Raw genomic sequence first — 21889 nt, forward strand, 5'->3', positions numbered from 1 at the left:
TTGTTTTGCAGGACAATGCCTCACTCCTTGAGCAGAGCATTACATTTTAACTTCTGTTTTGTTGCTCCACTGTCCTATGAATGCCAAGTACGTGTTTTACAAACAGCGCTCCCCTCAGAGTCTGCAAAAGTTACTGCACCCCACAATATGACCCTACTCATGTGTGAAAACAGCATAAAACATGAGCGTTACTAAGACCATTCAACAGATGAATGCTGTATGATTATGCAGTGTAGTGCTGCATAATGACTAGCAGCTTCTCCCCGTGCATTCTTTTTGCTCTTGGACTCACTAGAAGTCCACACCCCGTTGATCTAAGGCAGGGATGTCAAACTGATTTGACATCAGAGACAGCCTGCTATGATCTTTCTGTCAGTGTAAAGAAGTTTAACTGCACATTTAATCCCTGAGATATCTTAATACAAGAAGAAGTGCAATTTCAGCAGTATGTCTCAGTGTTTCCTACACGATAAAGAAATGCAGCTGCAGTAAGTGAAAGAAAACGTATGCCCGCCTTCACATTTTCCAAAGCTGTCCAGTGGGCTGGATTAGAGTCTTTGCAGGGCTGATTCTGTCCTCCCTGGTCTTATGTTTGACACCCCTGATCTTAGGTATCTGAGATATCAGGGTTCTAGTAGTCTTGCATGTCATGCCACCTCCATTTGAAGATTTATAAATGGGGGTGGGGCAGGGTTCAGTATCTTGCCCGAGGAGGCAACCAGGGATCAACGTGCCGGCCTTCCTGAGCCACTGGATGCGTCACTTATTCAGACACATGGGAACAGGTTAAACGGAAGCAGATGGGGGTTTGATGCGAAGGTCACAAAAGAATCACAGGTCAAGGACACGCGTTATGAATTATGGTTCCCAGGGACAACTACAAACCCTGTGGTCCAGCAATGTTTCGTTACAGAAAGAGCAGCCCAGATTTAGAAGTAAAAGTGCCTCTAATCTAAAAGCACAGGAGCACTAGTATCATGGAAGACTCGACTCAGTTGCCTTAAAATCTGACTGAAGTGTATCAAAGCAGTAATGGGCCTCATTCCCGCAGAGGGAATCATGAAAAGCTCCAGGATTTAGGACATCAAATGCACGTAACAAATGACACGGCATTTGTTTAGCCTTCAGTTTATTATTTACCTTATCATACCAAATTGTCAAGGGGAGACATAATGTCTGTCTACAAAATGCTCACAATTAAATACACCAAGAAATATCGATATTGTGCGTGAGGGACCATTTCCTATTTCTTTTCTGACCGAGAAAGTTACTGAGAATAAAAAAACGACTTTCTCCACCGCAAAAAACCCCTAAACAATTAATAAAATAAGATAAATATGTAAAAAATACTGTAAGTGTTTTATAATTATTATAATTTTAGACTTATGCATTTATTGTGCGTCTTCAGTGATAAAGCTCTTGTTTACTAAAGGCATTTGCTGTAGAAATCTCCAGCTCCAATCTCCAGTTTTCAGTTTTGTCTCTCATGATCTTACGTTAAGGCATGACAGCCCTCTGGCTCCAGTTGATCTTGTTCTATCTTCACTCCCAGATAAAAGCAATTTGATGTAACACAATGGAACAACAGATGTGTTTGTCTTTTCCGGTTTCCTTCATCCTCAGCTGTAAGAACATATCACCACAAATGCTTCACAGTGGCATTTCCATTTGCTCCCATCCTCTGGTTTAGTGCACGGTTGTGTTTGCCCTCCCTTCGGCCTGAGAGGAGTAGGTCACAGGTTCATCTGTCTGTACAAAGGCTTGAACTGTATATAATCGAAAAATGGTGTTTTTCCTGCCAACTGTTAACAGACAAACTAATGGCTCATTCACACAAGTTTGAACTTGTATGTTAGGTAATTTATATATATAATATCAATATATTCTGGCAATGTTTCCTTGCAACTAAGAAACATTTGTGTTTTTTTGCTTTGGCAACCTTTGGCAATTAGTTGCACTGACCAACCGGTCCATGAGAAGTTAAGGGTGTTCCAGCTTCTTGTTGCCCAAAAGGTCTACAACCTCTTAGCCACCCTCATTTTAAAGTGCATGGTGATTGCACAGGTTACTTGTCTTCAAACAATTGTGGTCAAACTCTGATCGAGTGCACTCACTCTCAGACAGGTGTGCAATGAACTGCTATCTAATAGATAAACGCAGTCTGCAAAGTGGCTCTTTGCAATGGGCCTCAATTCTGCTGGTTACCATCTGGCTTTATTTTGGTTATTGGTTATTTATTTAGCTTATATTCCAATATAAAAGCAGGGTTGCTGACCTCCTAAGTCATTTTGCAGTTAACTCACGTCTCTCGGTGTTGGAATTTCTTTTGTTTCAAATCTTTGAGGTTCAGGCTGCACTCTGAATATAAGCAGCTAATGCAATTTTCTGTTTAATATGAATTTCTTTGTATGCACATGGCAACAGATCTGCAGGTCTTGCTGATTCGCTGCCGTTAATTGCCATATTATCACAAACAGATTGCATGTAATTTCCAGCTTAACAATATTCAGTTGCAGACTGATGAATAAGCTTACTCCATCTTACTTCTGTTTTATCGCCGTCCTGACACACCAGAATTGTTCTGCAGACTTGGTCCCTGCTTCGGAGCAACCATTTCAAAGACATGCAGGGTCATTGCAAACAGTCACAATAATTTTGGTCCTGCTGTCCAGCTGTGGTCTCCAAACCCTGTTCTCCCTTGTGCGACTCTAGCTCAAAGGGGCCAGAACATAATCTCTTTTCTGGAAGTAAAAATGTATAAATAATAGGAAAATATGAAATTATTAATGGATAATTGCACGAGATATTCATCAGATGCCCTCTAGTTGACATTCTGCAGTTGCTGTTAGATGAAAGTACAGAGCCATAGATAAGTGTTTACACATGCAAATCAACAGACGACCCAGCGCACCGTGCATACTATAAATACCCAGTTTTCACCTTTATAACATTAATGAGCAGCACTGTAGATTTAACTCTGTCAAGTGGGGCTGACTTTCATGAGGCTGATTTTTCTTAAAAATGTTTATATACATCTTAGCCAGAATACAGTTTTGACTTTCAATAAGGACTTAACTATGTTAGTGTAATATTTATTTATTAATTTTATTTATTAATCTCAGCACTTTAGGACCCACTGCTATATCACACTGTGAATGAGGAGCATAACATTTAAGAAACACAGATGCTCTGCTGTAATCTTCGCTGCTGTAGATATTTGTGCAGGCCATTTTTGGTATTTAATAGATAGATTTCAGAAGTTCCCATTCCCAGAAAAGAATGATAAAAGTAAGGATAATAATTCACATACGTTCTTTTCCAGGTGATTTGTTTATTGTCACCAGTGGTGAGTTGATACCTATTAAATCATTCAGCTTTGTGCACACACAGGGAAATGTGTGGAAGGAGCCAATAAGATTCAGTGCCTTACTCAAAATAATAATTCCAATTGTTGTCACCCAGTCCTTTAGAGAAAAAGCCTTTTTTTCCCACCATCATTAACAATAGCTGTTAACCACCTCTGAGTTATTAATCATGACTTATGTATTCTGCAGGTTTAAGACTGTCCACTGCATCCTGTATCCCCTCACCAGCTGGTGTCCATGAGTACCCCCTAAAGACGACCACATCCAAGCACCTGAGACAAAGCTGGTATCCAGCTGGATGTAATATTTTACCTTTACCTGCAGAAAAATGGACCGATTCATTTTGGTGGAGCAATTCTGGATGCAGAAGGAATGAATCAGACTTATCTGTGTTCCACAACGCCTCACCTACCACTGATCAACACAGACTGTAAAAGAGGGATCTAGACATCATCTGTTTTTGGACTTCCATTCCGAAGACATGATTTAATGTTTGGCCATTGTTGTGTTCGTCTTTTAGAGCCACAAGAGAAGAGGGTGAAATTCAGAAATTAGGCGCTAATGTAGCAAGCTTAGTTAGCAAGGCTGGTCCACTGAGTCTATAGGAATTTCTTTTACTTATGTATTAATCACATTATTTTATTGTATGATGCCTTGGTGCCACTGAATTTTTAAACATGTTTCACACTCATACTGTAAGACAAATGGTGGGGGTCTAGTAAGGAAGTTGAGGGAAGCAGACAACTCCACAGGAAGAATCTTTTGTAAACATTGGGAGGGAGCAAGGGAGTGTGAACCTTAAAGTGTGAAACAGCTGTGTACTGCCTTTTGTTCCTGAAGAAGGTATTTAATTGAGAGCCATGTTAGGCTCAGGAGACTCTGCTGACCGTCTGCCCCGCGATCATGCAGGCTCGCCACAAGCTTGGGTTTTTATGTTCTTTGAGTTTTTGATTAAAGAATGTTAGCTACCGCTCACCACTCGTCTGCAGGCTTTATTTAATGGAAAACTTCCACAACAGAGTCTATAGCTGAGCTGCATAGACGCAGATACTGGTTATCTAGTGTTAAGTAACATACAGATGAAATACTAAATTTTCCCTCAGCAAAAATGTCTTGGATTTATTGAACCACAAAGCATCTTACATGTAAGATAACTGCAATTAAAATGCTACAAGGCACTATTGCCACAAATACAGGTGAAGGGTCTAGGTCATCGAATCAAATTAGCTGATGTGAAGTCTTGGAGACAGCTAGCTGCATAGCTGTCAGTTATTAATGAGTGGATGCTCCTGATAGGACAAATGTTGAGCCTTAAATAATTTAAAAATGATGAGCTAGATAAAAATTCCACTGCAAAGCAGTTGTTTTAAATGGGAAAAGAAACTCTAGGCACAAAAACTTCCCTTGTTCAAGGCTGTAAACCTGTTTATGTGGTATTTTAACACGGGAGTCTGCACAATTTTCGAGCCAGTTGTTCAGCTTCTTTTTGCACAGCGCAGTGGTTTCATTTTCAGATGTCATCTGCTGACAGCACCAGATGTTATGCAGTCAAAACTTTGGCTTTAGAAAAATGTATGAAATACAAAATTTATTTTTCTACTTTAAATCTGTGTTATGTTCAAATGAAATTATTACATGAAATGAAATGAATTTTATGTGACAAATGAGCACTTAAGATTATTGTGGATTTTGGTTGTTGTGTGTGCTGAGATCTTTTGTCATTTTGCTGGCAAGTGGGAAAAATTAAAATGTTAAAGACTCACTGTGCAAAGTTGAAATTGTGTTTACCTGTTTTTCTAATTTCTTTGTTATCAGTGGAGGTTAACGATGATTAAAATGACAAACTTTACCTGGAAGACCTAAACTAACCTCAGGTGCTGCTGATGCTCTGTGACTTCATGAAGGAGACTCTGTCCTTGTTCCTGTGAAGTCTGCACAGAATGAACCATCTTGACCCACATCTTCCTACTTTTACTTCTCCCATCCCCCCCATCTGTCCCTTCCCTGTATGTGTTTGCTCAGTCTTCTCCACAGATGTTTTTCTCCTTGAAAACTGTAAGAAAAATGAGTAAAATAACTTCCTACCCAATCGGTCTGGGTCACTTTTCTCTTCTTCAGATTTACAAAACAACAAGAAACTGCTTAAAGTATGAAGAAGATCACAACTGACACGGCTGCCGAGAAAGAGAAGCTCACATTTGCTAGCAAATCTCTTCAAGCTGGACAGATCAGGGGTTGAATGCAAATGTCGCTATGATATACACACAACCAAATGTTGTTGGAATAAAAGCCAGAGGCCATACATGCAGTACCTGCAGAGAGATGACACCGCGCCGCTGGCTGCCCGCGGGTTGCTTGTTTGCTGTGAATGGAGATGTGATGAATACAGATATGCTGTTGAAAGTGTCTGGGACTGACCTTCTGTGAAGTGGATGGAAAAGTGTGACTGTGTGACTTTAACACATCTCCAGGAGAACGCTGAGACCAATCTGTTTCAAGTAAACAACCTGAGCATTTCAATGCAGACTGAAAGTTCTCTCCGAATGTAAAATCAATTTCCCGCAGTGGCTACAGAATGAGGGATTTTTCTTTTTATGCTCTTCAGAGCGGTTGTGGTTTATTAAATGAGAACAAAGATGATGAATAGTTTTTAGAATATGTGTGACCAGTGACCCTTGACTGAGTTAGTGGTATAGTCATGCGGTGAAGGTGATCTGAATGGTTGGTTGGGGAGACATAGGTCACAACCCAATGAGACAGCTGGTTCTCTCTGTATTTGAAAAACCTACAGCATCGTGAGAGAGTCCATCCTGCGAAGATTAAAGCAGTGCTCTTGTGGCCAAACCACAGTGGCTTCGCTATTAGGTGTGAAAGCTACATTTAACTTAAAATGCTGGTATGAATTGGTTATGACACAATACAAATACACGCTCATTACATATACTGTTTGATTGTTAGCAAAGGTTGCAGCTGTTCCATTCTATAGCTCACTGACCAGAATGACTGAATTTAGTCAGTGATTGATGGTGAGAGGACCAATGCTACAGGAGTACGTCTGCATGTCTGTGGCTTTAATTACACAGCATTGTTATCACTATGGTATAATACATAAAATCATATATAATCATATTTGATTCACAAAGTATTTTTATTGTAATAAAAAATGAATAAGAAAGTTTATTTGAAAATAATGAAGTTTAGAATCGGTCATTTCATATTAGAGCATAGCATGCATACCATAGCATAGCATATCATAGAATAGCATACTATACCATAGCATAGCATATCATAGAATAGCATACTATAGCATAGCATAGCATATCATAGAATAGCATACTATAGCATAGCATAACATATCATAGAATAGTATACCATAATATAGCATAGCATCGCATCGCACAGCATGCATATCATAGCATAGCATAGAATAGTATACTATAGCATAGCACAGCATATCAGTTAAAATATGCTTCTACGGTGAATCCACAGTAAAGAATAAATCAAAACAAAAAAAAATTATAAGGAATGGAGGCAAGATCAGCATGTCACAGATATGCAATCTATAATAACATTTATAGCAGTATATAAGTAAGTCTTTAGTGATCAATACAATGATCAATAAGAAGAAGATACTGCGAGTCAGAATTCTCCACTACTTGGATCATTCCACTACAGAGTAACCCCTAATAGCACATGCTCCACCATCTTTTGTCTTTAACTATGAGGTGTGATCTGTTAGCAAGTTCCTGTCAGAGGATCTCACACTGAGCCCCAGTTGGTACATGGATAACAGTTCCAGTATGTCTTCTGAAACCAGGCCATTAGGGACTTTAAAAGTAATTATCAAAGATAATTTCTTAAACAAATCGAGAGCAAGGGCAGAGTCATTACAAGTGACTTAATATGTTCACTTTTCTAGGTTCTTCTGAAAAGTCTTGCTGCTGCATTTTGAACAATTTGAACACTATTCACTGACTTCTGATAGATATATCTTATAAGATCAGTACAGTAACTCAGCAAAATAAAAGCATGAATCACAGTCTGAATTCATTCAGTATAATAGCAACATCAGGGAAACTTTACATTTTTTAAAACATTTTTTTATTAACAGTAAATCAGTAAATAAACTCTGGTTTTCATGAAGTGTAAACATGGGCTACTGCAGTGTAGTATATGGACATTACTGCCAATAATTCATGTCTTTCCTAACAATAAGAACACAATCTCTTCATCAGCCTGTTTATTTCTTAGGATTTGAAGTATGTATTTACATTAAATGTCATCTGAGGCCAGAAGACTCCACAAAGTACAAATCTGAGTGTTACGTCATTATGAAATGAGCCTTTCAAAAATAACTTTGTGAAAGGATGTCACCTTTCTTTGCATAAACCCTCTTTAGATGAGCTCCCACCTTTTAATTGATGTGGTTATAATTACATCAATTGATACACTTGAAAGGTAATTACATTTGTTTATGCTTCACAATACGATTAGCTTAGACTTAACACAGTTACAACCCCCAGTAATGAGTGGTACAGCCATATGTGCACCAATATGTTTTAAGGCTCCACTTTTAATACACTGACTAAACAGCCTGATTCTCTATTCAATACAGAGACTATAGAGTCAAATACACCAGCTGAGGCACAAAAGGACTAAAAGAATAAAATAGTTAACAATCGAGCAAATTACCGTAGTATTTGTAGCAGTCTTAGATCAGGCCAAGATTATTATCTTCCTTATTTTAATGTATAGCTTGGGACTATCAGTGGTGACAAAGTCAGGAAGTGGGTTTTGGAAACCTGAGTGTAGTCTTCATGCTCCTTCTCTTTGACTGTGCTCTGACTCTGTCCACTTGTACCATAGATTTATGGCTTCCACTGTCCATAAACGGGACTAACTGTGGTAGTATGGGGACCAGGTCAATTGGAGGCAGAGTGTTGGAGCTGTCACAAGAACACTGTGTTTCATCCACTCTGTCCATCACATTAAAACAGAGGGGCCTTGTAAAAGACACCGAGGCAGACAGGATTCATGGGAATAATCAAATGTTGGATGTGGCGGTGGGTCGATAAGAGGAGTGACAGGCGGGCAGATTTCAGCTGAAAACACAGGCACTAATATAGAGAATGCAGAAATGATTAATTAAATGAACAAGACCGAATATTTTATTGTTTAACTGCATTAGTTGTTTCCAGACAAATATCCCACTTGCGGGCTAATAGAGCTGTGCAGAATTTGGCTGACAGGTTACAACTTAAAAAGTTCATGAAAAGTATGTCCTACAGGACAAATGGTCCAGCTTCTGACTACTAAAAACTAAATCATTCTCCAACAATTATTAAAGGCTGAAGTTCTTGCTGGGGACATGTGCATGTGTGCACAAAAGGAGATTTTGTGACTACAGAAGTAAATCATACTATATAGGCTATATAAACACAGAGAGAATGAACTGTCTCTTCACTCAGTTCCTTGGATGGGCTCACTCACTGATACTCAGTTCCATTGTCTTTTACTGTAGTTTACAGTGGCAGTCCTTGTTCTGTCCCGAAGCCTGAGTGAATTCACTGTAGTGACACAGGAACCAGCTCACAGGGGAAAAGCTGCAAACCAAGACAGTGAAGTTATGGCTTTGTCCCACCACAGCATGACAACACTGACAGAATCAGAGAAAACAGGTTGGCGGTTGAACCTCGGCTTTGGCGGCTGCAAGCTTGTTAAAATAAGGGTGTGAGGACTGTCTGCTAGTAAATCAATCAGGTCCTTGTCTTCGGGCTGCTGGCAATATACCCAGGTAGCCTCCCTAAGCTAATTGTGTTTGGGGGGGAAAACACTGCATACAATGACAATGACAATTTTAATCATATAGCAGAATTCATTATATGTAAACTCAATGTGCTCAACACAGAAATTAAAAACATAAAAACCTATGTAAGTTTACAGTATATGTGGAATATATGCACAGATGTAACTGATCTCAGGTCAGCAGGCAGCTTGTTCATAAGAACAGGACCAGAGTAAGTGAAAAAATCCTGAGCAATACTCAGATCTGATTCTAGGAACATTTAAAAGATCTCCACCTGATGACCTCAGAGACCAGGAAACAGGAAATATTAGTTATTTAAATTACATGTACAAGAACATGGGTCACAACAGAGCAGAAGATTATTTGCATTATTCCACATTTATGCTCATTATTTTTTATCTTTGAGTGTTTACATTTTATTTATCAGTTTATGCATGCATGTATAACAAATATAACAAATATCAAGCATATAAATTGTACACCATATTGGTGTATGGTTGTTTCTAACTGCGTTAGAGCCCTTAACACCAATTAACAGAAATGGCATACTGTACAATGATGCTTTGGACAATAATGTTTTGAACCCCACTGATGCTATCATGGTTGTAAGTGTGGTGGAAAGCTTTCTGGAAAGATCCAGTCAGATAATTCTGACACTTTTGGGCATCCAGTATCAACATCAATATTAACACTTACTTAAGAAGCCATCTATGTCCACTGTGAGCGACCATCTTTGAACAGAGGCAGTGGTTTACGACACCAACTGTCTGCCATCTACAATCCAGTTTTGAGTTCCCTCCCCAGACGCCTTAACACCCACTCACATCCTGGGCCATCTGACCTCAGGAATTCGCATGATAAGGTGGGGCCAGGTTTCACAATGAGCTCACCCAAAACCCTGGCTGATTGGGACCCACACCCAGTTTTACACCTTGGCTCAGGCGATTAGAGGATCATCAGGGGGTCCTTTTGTCCCTCTGCGGGGGGATACTCCCACAAGGTTTAAATCTGGGACTCTCCACCATTTGACCTTAGAACTGAAGAAGCTTCTCGGATGAGAGGTGAAACGTCTTCAAGCAACTAAAGAAGTCCAGACGCTTTTCTTTGCAAGCTCCTTTGACTACGATGACCTGGATGACTGAGAACCTTCACAGTCATATTAACACTTACTATATACACAAACAGTCTAGACTTATCTGTCTGGTAAATTTCCTAAAAATTCTCTGTTGAAAATGATCATGACATATTTTAAAATATAGAAAAACATTGTCTTAACACTTGAATGCAAATGTCTAACGATAAAGATGCTGCCATGTTTAAGAGTTTAGGGGCAAATTGAGGCGACCAGGGTTGGGAAGCGCATCTGTAACCGGAAGGTCGCTGGTTCGATCCCCGGGCTCTCTGTCCTGGTCGTTGTGTCCGTGGGCAAGACACTTTACCCTACTGCCTACTGGTGTTGGTGGCTGATGGCGTGATATGGCAGCCTCACTTCTGTCAGTCTGCCCCAGGGCAGCTGTGGCTACAACTGTAGCTGCCTCCACCAGTGTGTGAATGCGAGAGTGAATGAATAATGGAATTGTAAAGCGCATTGGGTGCCTTAAAAAGCGCTATATAAATCCAATCCATTATTATTATAAATTAGATGAAGTGAATTTAAATTCTAAGTGAATTCTTGCCTCTTCCAAAAAAGCAACAAGAAAAAAACCAAACTTAAAATAGAGAGTCAGCTCTGCTTTTATTGATGGCAATATCAGATATTAGTAATTTTGCAAATTTGCCTTCTGTCTGTGCGCTGCCTCTGCCTTTCAACTGCCTGAATTTCTCGCTCCGTCTGTCATTTATTTATTCGTGTTTGTCTTGCGTCCCCAGCCTCCCCTCTCTAGTGATTTCTCGACATTACTCTTTTTATTTCTCCATTTTGTCGCTTCAATTTTTGTTTCATCTATTTCCATCTCTGCTTTTCAGCATCAGCTGTTTTGTCACTCACCATTTTGCTGCCTCAATCTTTTCATATTTCTGCTTTAGTGTTTCTCCTATCCTGCATGAGTGGAATTTAATGGAAAGACATCAGGCATAGCGGGTATGACTGCCACCGCTTCTGTTTGTTTTGTGCGACGGAGGACAGACGCACCGAAGTGGACAAAATTGACGGACTTGACGGACTGACAAGGGTTGTGACAGTTTTCACTATAGTATGGTGCAAAAGTCTAGAGTCACCCCTCATTTGTTTTTGTTGTTGGGAAATACAATATAGAAAGCAAAAACAGAGTTTATAGATCTAACCAGCTTGAAAGTTAATATTTGGTGTGAACATCTTTATTCATCAACACAGCCTGAGCATTTCCTTAAGTAGCTTGAGGAATAGTTCTCAAGGGATGTTGGCTGCTTTTACTTTGTTCCCTGTCAAAATGATCCCACATTACTTTGATAATGTTGAGGCTCTGTGGAGGCCAATCCATGACTGATAGCGTTAAACCTTTCTATCCAGGTATGCTTTGACTGCACTGGCATTTGATCCATGTATTTCATGGTGAATAAAAATCTCAGGGTGCTTTACTGCATTCATAAGCTTCTTTGACACCACTGGTTGAAAAATGAAACCTCAAACCACGACAAAGCCTCCACTGTGTTTTACAGATGTCCGTTTACAGTTTTTGTACCTCTCTCGTGACCTACATACATAATGGCAATAATTCAAACAAAAAACTCAAATATGGATTCATCACTGCATCAGACCTAAACGGCAAACCTGAGTCTTTTCTCCCCGTTTCCCTTCTTTAGCAAATATTTCTTAACAGGTAGATCGACTGGATGTATCAGATGCATTTCTACTAGTGGTGTCAGCGTTAATCTTGTTAAAATGACCGTTAATGCGGTTATGGCTTTAGGTAATTTTAACGAGATTAACGCCGACGGCACGAATTTCTACATATCCTATGTCAGTTCTTTGTTGGATTTCTTTTGGTTTCTTAGGGCAGGACCTACATTTACTGTTGCAGTAGATGTTTGATTTAGCTAGCTTTTTTTTCGTTCTCCAATTGTCCACTTGTTTTTTTAGGGACACCCAGCACACAATGCCAAGAAAAGTTTTTTGGTGATGGGTCTGTGGGAGTCAACCTGCTGTAAAATGTTCATTTTCATAGCTTCTAAAGTGTGTTATCTTTGGAATGTTTCACAGATTCAACCAAAGAAATGTAAAAAAATGAGAATGTAATGTGGCAGCCCAGAAACCCCCCCAAAGCAAAACAAAGTAAGAAATAAAGAATAAATGAGACAAAAGAACCCCCCCAACACTTTTAAAACTTTAATCTAAATTGCTAACGTAAATGCTAATGCTGCACCCTCAAAGAGACATGACTGCATTCTTGTTTTGACAACTTTATTACCCTCACATCAGTTTTAGAATTTACATGAAGCACAGCTAACATATGTTCTCTCTTCTTACTCGTGAGTTTCTACTAATCACGTTCTCGCATGTGCTCGCTGATGACATCAAGAGCCAGTCTTAACTCTAACTTTTTGGCAGTAGTAAAACAGCAAATGCCCCAAATAAAAATAAATTAAATTAGTATAATCCTTGCTAAAACCTTAGATCTTTTCCAGAGATGAATGAAATGAAAAGTCTTCCCTAAACACTTTTAGATTGCAACACTAACTTGACGTTCACTAAGCTAATCAGTCCAGTGCTGTATACATAATACTAAAAACTACCCAGCTCCACAACTTGAACTTGTTTAAGCTGTCCAGCATTCCCATATAAGTGGAATGATTATTGTAATTTAATTTACTGATTCTTCAGAATATGCATTATAGTACCAGATCAACAGCAAATCAAGTTCCCACATGTTCCCACTTTGTTCACAGCAAAATCTCCAGTGTTAAATTAACACTGGAGATTTTGCTGTGTTCCCACACATCCACTGTCAAAGTCATTCTTAAACAAATGACATTACTTCCAGTTTTCCAAATTAAATGAGCATAATTTAATGAAAATAATCTTCTCTAGTCATTAATGTTGATAATGTGTTTTCTAAATGTGAAATATTGCTATTGCATCAGTAGCTTGTAAGACAGATGTTCAAACTAGATATGGAAAACATCTTGTGTGTGTAATGATGTCATTTGAAATGTTGCATCTGAAACCTCCCCTCATCTCCAACCCTGAGCCATGTTCTTTCAGGGTGTTCTTCCTGTTAAAGGGGGGGTTTCCTTCCTACTGTTGCCAGGTGCCTGCTTGTGTGACTGTTGAGTTTTCTCTGTATTACTGTAGGGTCTTTGCCTTACAAAATAAAACACCTTGAAGCTACTGTTGCTTTGATTTGGTGCTATATAAATAAAATTGAGTTGAACCAAACTGAAAATACTTGCAAAATGTAATTCTGGTTACACTCTCTACATATGCTCAGCACTAAGCCTCAGTACAGCAGCTTTATTGACATGTGCATGCATTAACATAACAGTCTTGTGAAAGAAAAGGGATGTGTGTTCTACTTTGAAGTGCAGCTTCACGTCACTTTCTGATGAGTGAATATCTCCATGGCCTCAGCAAAAAGGAAACAAAGGGTGCAGCATGTGAAATCTTGACTTTATTATGTATGAACCTCCCAATTAATCAATGGTGGCAGATATTCCAGGCCGCTGATCCCTGGTCATGTGACTTCACAGTAAAGATTTGAATTATTTCTTTAGTGTCAGCAACAAACACTTCACTTTTATTGAACTACAACACATATAAATCTTCCCATATACGTTAAAAGAAGAAAAAGATATGATTCAACTGACCAGTAAACTGGGCTTTTACCAACAAGGGAAACAGTTCCACATTACCTTTACACACTTTGAATTACAGGTCTATAATTCTCACAGCACATTTGGTTTTGAAAAATGGTCACGGCAGGAAGCTGAAGTTGCAACTTACAGTAAACCACTTTCCAAAGCAGGGACATTTCAAGCATCTGCAGTACAACAGGCATCAAAATAAAAACTCCATGTTCTTTTTATGTGATCAACACAAAAGGACACTTCTTTGACAGGAACATAAAAGGGATTATGGGAAGATGTAGGAGGACACAGTGAGAGATTAAAAGGCAGATAGCTGCTGTGACCCACTTCCAAACCAGACAAACAGGGATAAAGATGAACCCTTTTGCACACTCTCTAGTGTTGTAATCAAGAAAAAGTGACACAAATAGTATCTAAAATTGACATATGGAATTGCTGTACTGGATTGCCAATTTTAGGAAGTTACCAGATTTGTTGGACACAGGACTCCTGATGCTGACAATGGAAAGGAGCTGAGGGAGGGAGTTTCAGACACTGCTGCCTGAAATTCTTTTAAGCCATACTGACAAATTTCTGAGGTCAGACTGACCCATTTTGGGGTAGGCCTGCTTTCAGATCCTCTGAGAGGATCTTTGTGGGTCACGTTCTTTGGCAGTTCCTAGCTTTGAATTGGGGCACAACTTCTGCACAACTTACTAACGGTGAGTTTAACAGTAATCGTCCTCCATTTGGACAAAACTCTCATGTTAATGTAGCAAAAGTTTTTAACATTGCTGCTTTGCCTTGGCTTACAGATAGAGAAGACTTTGGAGGCCTTTTACAAAGCACTGATTAGAGATAAGAAGGAACACCTGCACGGAAGTTGAAAAGACAGAAAATGAAGGTAAAGGTGGAGGCAGGGACGGTGGTGGGTTGTCTCTGAGACAGATGGTGAGGGGTGCCAGGAGAATTCTTCTCCCATTATGAAAACCCCACGAAGCAACAAAACTCCAGCTGTGAACGGCACCAAGCCTACCTCCAGCAGCCACCAAGAGGCAGCAGCCTGCCAACAAACCTCCTCTAATGAATAAAGAAAAAGAGGGCTTGATTCAGAGGCACAGGGAATGTAAATGGTAGCACACGTGGATACACAAGAGTTAACCCAGAAACTAAAATACAGATATTTATAAAGAGCATGTAAAAAGTCAACCTCCTGACCCACTAAAGCATCCACTTTGCTGGACATTTAATCATCAGACTCCATTGATGTCAACATTCTTCAACTTTCAACCCCTATTTTTGCTGGGTCACTAGTCTTTTGGGCATCTTCTGGGATCCCATAATGCCTTGCAAAGCTATTAGTGTAATTCAGTAGAAGGTGAAATAGGGGTGAGTTCATTTCTTTCGTAAGAAATTATTCTTAAATCACAGATAGTGGCCACATAATCGGTGAGTCACAGCCTCACAAAATATCCCTCAGATGGAACATACTCAAAACACAACCCGAGTTTTTAGATGTTGAATTGCTATTTTCCCATAGTATGCCCTGGATCAGGACCTCAGCTGTAACAAGTGCATGATTTAGATGGACAACAAAGCAGCATATTTCCTCACTAAAATGTTTTAAGCTCCAAGCTACATGAGGCTAAAGATTGCAATAGAGCAACAACCTGTCCTGGCTGTACCAGGCCCCTGGATAGGCTCCAGCTCCCCTCCACAACCATAGCTGGATAAACAGTTAAGAACACGGATGGATAGATCTCACCTAAAGGTATTTAAATTAAAGTTGTTCTGCTATCCAAACTGCGACATAAAGTCTCACCAAATGTGAGAGGAGCAGGTATAATTCACTCTCTGTGGTGCCTCGCCACAAACACAAACTGGCCAGCCCAAAAACCTCCATGAGCTCTGTCTTCAATATTTTTTGGCATACGGGTTGCAGCCTGACAAGAGATGGCATTGCTGTACAAGACCTGCTGGAGGCAAGGCAAGCCAAGCAGTATATCACGTAGAGTTTTAGCAACAAGTGCATGCAGCTACATTCAGCCTCAGTGGGAAAACGTATCGGTCAGCACTGCTTCAAGCTCAACCTCATCACACATTCAAATTAGCTTGCAACTCTTCTTCCTCTGAGGCTGATTCTATTTGAACAAACGTGTTAGCAGGTATGAGATTATCACAGTTTTACATGACAAACATTTAATCAGCTAGTGCTATAACCACTGTATTTTTGAGGATAAACTACATCTTGTTTACCCTGCTTTGCCATTTAATACCAATTAAATAACATTCAACATTTAATCTAAAAAAAATTGGGGAGGTTTCTAATGTGCTTTAGAAGGTTGTTAAAATGAGTTTCAATAAAATGAGAAGAAGGAAAGGAAATGAAAGAGAGCTGGTGACATTATTTATTGAAAAAGAAATAAAGTGAGAAGGAGAGAGAACAGGACCATTAAGATTAAATGGGAAAATCAAGTAGGGGGTTAGACCGAGCTTAGCAGGATATGGAGAGAGGTAAAGGGAGGGCGGGTCAAGGGGAGAGGCAGGCTGAAGAAGAGAGGGAAGAAAGAGAAGAAAGGAATACAAGAGGAAATCTCGAGCGCCGCACTCCTGGGTTCAGCCCGTCGTCATAGTAACAGCAGCGAGGCAAGACGAACAGCAGACAAGCGGATTCGCTCTTTCTTGGTCTCAGCCTCTCTTTATGTATCTCACCCAGAGATTAGCGGACAGCTGATCCGGTCTCTGCCTGAGTCTCTCTTCTTCCTCCTCCTGATGAAAACTAGATTGATGGCAAAGAGACCGCTGGCCACATCACACATGGACACCTACAGCAGTGTTTGGGGGTTTTATCCAATCCTCTACATTCTCTGGACTTTTAAACTTGTTCTTTTCTTTGGCAAACTATATTTTGACTATGCACAATAACATTTTCACTGGGGCAAGCAGAAGCTCAGCAAGCCAGAAATGTACGTCACCCTCACTGCTGCTCCACTACAGCCAGTGACAAATCATTACCCCGCTTAGCAGAGCAGCATTAGTGGTTAATTAAGTGTGTGTGTGTGTGTGTACTACGTAAACAACAGGAGTCGTATCCATGTAAATTAACTGCTCGTTCCTGCACATGATGAAATATCCAAAGGCTTTGTTTTGGGGATCTTGCGATTAAGAAGGAATCTTACTGTCGAATTAGGCGCACAGTCCAAATTTCAGTCTGCCACTGTGAGAAGAGGGCGTAGTTTGTCACTTTTATGGTTAGGCCATTCTGGTAGAATCTCAGCCTGTAAATTTTGGTCTCCGTCTGAGTTGCTGCCTTATTAATCTTAACTTTACACATATTTCACGTGTATGCTGGTATGCTAGGTAGTGACACAGCTGATATTGAAAAGACTACAGAAGTTGACTGCTGGAAAACACTTCACCAATGACCTACGCCACAACCTGAGCCTTTTCTCCTAAGTTTATATGTGCACATTCATCGTCAATACAGCACCTCTTAAGCAAGCGTGCTGCATATACATTTATGTGTGTAACAACACAGCAGTAACTGGGGCACAGAAATGGTAACTTTTCTTGTTGAAGTATAACACCAAAACGAACCTGCTGGGTTGGTTACGGGATTTGACTAGGAAGTCTCTTGGGCACCTCCTAGTTGAGGTGTTTTGCGCAGGTCCTACTGGACAAAGATCCCAAACAAGACCCAGGAGATACTGGACAGATGACATTGTGTCTCATGGATGGATGGATGATGGAGGGAAAATAATGGTATGTGAGTGTGTGTTTGTGTGTGTTTGTGTGTGTTCAATCAAACACATAAAGTATTTATGTTAGGGCACTATAGCTTTGACTCAGAAAATAAACTGCACCAGTAACTCTGTTCCAGCCCTGAAAATAAGTAAAGCCCAGCACATAATGGTTTATGAATCAAAACGGATAAGTGGTTAGTACAATAATAATAAATAAAAAGTCTTGTATGTTTTGGTTCCTAACAGAACTGTGTCACGTGCAGCCTGACATGCACTTGAGCGTAAGCTGAAAGCAGCTCAGCGATGATGAATGTGAGTGACGTAAACATGCTCCCAACACAGTAACAAATTACACAGCAAGCACAGAATCTGCTACAATAGTAAAACTCTCCAGCAAGGCCATGTATTGTCATGCTTAGTGGGTTGGTACTAATCCATGTGAAGGAGGTGGATGAGATGAATGAAACAATTGATTCATTGACACTGGTTTGTATTATCTTTCCCACCCGGGCATGTGGTCAGAACCGGCAGGCAAGCAGCGCTTGACCAGTTAAATAAAAAAAAAAAAACATCAATTAAAATGACACAAGAATGAACACAATCTGTCTCCAAACATGCCTCCAAAGCATCATCGTGTTCCTAAAAAATAAGAATCCTGTAATTTACTGATATCTTGCAGCAACAGCTGGTTATTGTATGTGGATTTCTATTAGTATAGGTCGAAGTCCCATTCACAAAGGCTCTGTGTATCCAAGGGGAGAGCTGAGAAGTGTTTTGGCTGTACACATGTGAGCTGTCAGTGATCCTTGATGTGAGTCAGAAGGGAGGCAAACTGCACACCAGTGTAACGTGTGCAAAGTGTATGCCAATGGGGTTTGCTTCTCTTTCTCTCAGATATTATGATTATTATCATTATGTGCATTATAACAGCAGTCCCCAACCTTTTTTCCGCCACGGACCGGTTTATGTCCGACCATATTTTCACGGACCGGCCTATAAGGTGTCACAGATAAATACAACAAAATAAAACCAGTACCGGTACCTAAAAAAAGAAGATTTATTCATAACACAGTGGAAAACACCCAGGGAAACCAAGTTAATGATAAAAAATGTTGTTGTTTTTTTAAATAACACCAAAAACCCTGAAAACCATAAATTTCACACCCGAGCTTCAACTCTCGTGGCCCGGTACCAAACGACACCCAGGGGTTGGGGATAGCTGCATTATAACACACATGCACAACTATGTGAACATTAAGAGACGTCAGTAGAAAGTAAACATGAAAATGACTGTGATTTATAACCTTAACAGATAAGCTGCCTTGATCGAGGTGCACAACGCCAAGGATGTAGTGTGAAGCAGGCTTCAATAACTCCTTTATCAAGGAACCTTAACAATTCATATCATGGGGCCAATCATCATCTATTTGATAAAACAGGCACATTCAACATGTGCAGGCTCATACAGGTATCTTCAGATTATGAAATAGCTTAGTTGACAGTGAGCTAGTTGTTTTGCTAATCAAACGAGATCGATTTTTCATAACTATTATTAGGGATGGGTACCGGTATCCGGTGCCATGATGGCACCGGTTCTGACATAAACGGTAGTAACCAGACCGAAAAGCAGCGCACATTTTGGTGCTTTATTTCGGTGCTTTTTTTTTCCTGAGATGTCATGCACTTTAGATTCTAGCCAATCGTTTTACCTTTCCGAGGATAGTAGGCGGGTCCAGGTACGTACGTTCTTTTAGAGCAGAGCTACAGATTAAAAACGCCCAAGGCGAAGCGGTCAACAGTCTGGCTGTACTTCACAGCAAAATATGCAAACTCAGCAGCCTGCAACAAGTGCTTGAAGCTGATACTGTGATACTGTCAAAGGAGGTAACACCTCAAATCCGATGAAACACCTGGCAACGCATAGCGCTTTTTTTAAAAGCCGAGAAATGCACCGTATTTGATAGCTTGCTGCGAGACCTCACACCGAGCACATCTACTGCGGGGGGGTTGCCTGTTATCGGACCCGGAGTTAGCAACATCCCCCAAAAACCCGAAGAGGAGAGTCCTGGCCCCTAGCCCTGCCAGTGTAGCAGAAATGATGACGGATGATGATGGCAGCAGCAGCCATTCTTCTCTGCGTGAGTAGCTTAATGTTGTTCGTGTGTAATTTACGTTGAGTAGGCTAACCACGTTATTACATTAATGCATGTAAAGTGAACTAGCAAACATCATCATAGCTACATGCGGCTGTCTTCTTGTTTGATGGCAGATACTCCCTTCACCCTGGCCAAAAAGGCTAAAATGACCAAAGAAAAAGTGGAAAACAGCTGAACATGAGAGGTTTTGGACAAAGTTTGTGTTTTTTCCATTGTTTAAGCACTGCTTCCAGCCAAGAGTGATACCATACAGGGAGTGCAGAATTATTAAGCAAGTTGTATTTTTGAGGAATAATCTTATTATTGAACAACAACCATGTTCTCAATGAACCCAAAAAACTCATTAATATCAAAGCTGAATGTTTTTGGAAGTAGTTTTTAGTTTGTTTTTAGTTTTAGCTATTTTAGGGGGATATCTGTGTGTGCAGGTGACTATTACTGTGCATAATTATTAGGCAACTTAACAAAAAACAAATATATACCCATTTCAATTATTTATTTTTACCAGTGACACCAATATGACATCTCCACATTCACAAATATACATTTCTGACATTCAAAAACAAAACAAAAACAAATCAGCGACCAATATAGCCACCTTTCTTTGCAAGGACACTCAAAAGCCTGCCATCCATGGATTCTGTCAGTGTTTTGATCTGTTCACCATCAACATTGCGTGCAGCAGCAACCACAGCCTCCCAGACACTGTTCAGAGAGGTGTACTGTTTTCCCTCCTTGTAAATCTCACATTTGATGATGGACCACAGGTTCTCAATGGGGTTCAGATCAGGTGAACAAGGTGGCAATGTCATTAGTTTTTCTTCTTTTATACCCTTTCTTGCCAGCCACGCTGTGGAGTACTTGGACGCGTGTGATGGAGCATTGTCCTGCATGAAAATCATGTTTTTCTTGAAGGATGCAGACTTCTTCCTGTACCACTGCTTGAAGAAGGTGTCTTCCAGAAACTGGCAGTAGGACTGGGAGTTGAGCTTGACTCCATCCTCAACCCGAAAAGGCCCCACAAGCTCATCTTTGATGATACCAGCCCAAACCAGTACTCCACCTCCACCTTGCTGGCGTCTGAGTCGGACTGGAGCTCTCTGCCCTTTACCAATCCAGCCACGGGCCCATCCATCTGGCCCATCAAGACTCACTCTCGTTTCATCAGTCCATAAAACCTTAGAAAAACCAGTCTTGAGATATTTCTTGGCCCAGTCTTGACGTTTCAACTTGTGTGTCTTGTTCAGTGGTGGTCGTCTTTCAGCCTTTCTTACCTTGGCCATGTCTCTGAGTATTGCACACCTTGTGCTTTTGGGCACTCCAGTGATGTTGCAGCTCTGAAATATGGCCAAGCTGGTGGCAAGTGGCATCTTGGCAGCTGCATGCTTGACTTTTCTCAGTTCATGGGCAGTTATTTTGCGCCTTGGTTTTTCCACACGCTTCTTGCGACCCTGTTGACTATTTTGAATGAAACGCTTGATTGTTCGATGATCACGCTTCAGAAGCTTTGCAATTTTGAGACTGCTGCATCCCTCTGCAAGATATCTCACTATTTTTGACTTTTCTGAGCCTGTCAAGTCCTTCTTTTGACCCATTTTGCCAACGGAAAGGAAGTTGCCTAATAATTATGCACACCTGATATAGGGTGTTGTTGTCATTAGACCACACCCCTTCTCATTACAGAGATGCACATCACCTAATATGCTTAATTGGTAGTAGGCTTTCGAGCCTATACAGCTTGGAGTAAGACGACATGCATGAAGAGGATGATGTGGACAAAATACTCATTTGCCTAATAATTCTGCACTCCCTGTATATGCCCCATAGCTGCAGAAAAGGCTAACATTGTTATCTTTTTACAAAAAAACAGCTGAACATGAGAGGTTTTTGGACCAATTTTGTGTTCTCCATTCTTTAAGCACCGGTTTGAGCACCGTTTAAGTACCGGCACCATTTCAAAAATACCGGTTTGGCACCGGTATCGGATAAAACCTAAATGATACCCATCCCTAACTATTATAAAGTTAAACATATTAGTCAAGCCTTTTCATTTGTTGT

At 40.3% G+C, this 21889-nt stretch overlaps 1 protein-coding gene across 1 annotated transcript in view; it reads left to right on the top strand.

Moving 5' to 3' along the window:
- mfng (MFNG O-fucosylpeptide 3-beta-N-acetylglucosaminyltransferase) overlaps positions 1-5454 on the top strand; it is a 30495-nt gene extending 25041 nt beyond the window's left edge. The window contains exon 8 of the mRNA XM_040003938.1: positions 3555-5454. Within this exon, the coding sequence (XP_039859872.1) occupies positions 3555-3606 (52 nt within the window). The 3' untranslated portion in view covers positions 3607-5454. The remainder of the gene's footprint in view (positions 1-3554) is intronic.
- The last annotated feature ends 16435 nt before the right edge of the window (positions 5455-21889 follow it).

Source organism: Simochromis diagramma, unplaced genomic scaffold (assembly GCF_900408965.1).
Source record: "Simochromis diagramma unplaced genomic scaffold, fSimDia1.1 OVJJ01000325.1, whole genome shotgun sequence".
In the NCBI taxonomy this organism is placed as follows: Eukaryota; Metazoa; Chordata; class Actinopteri; order Cichliformes; family Cichlidae; genus Simochromis; species Simochromis diagramma.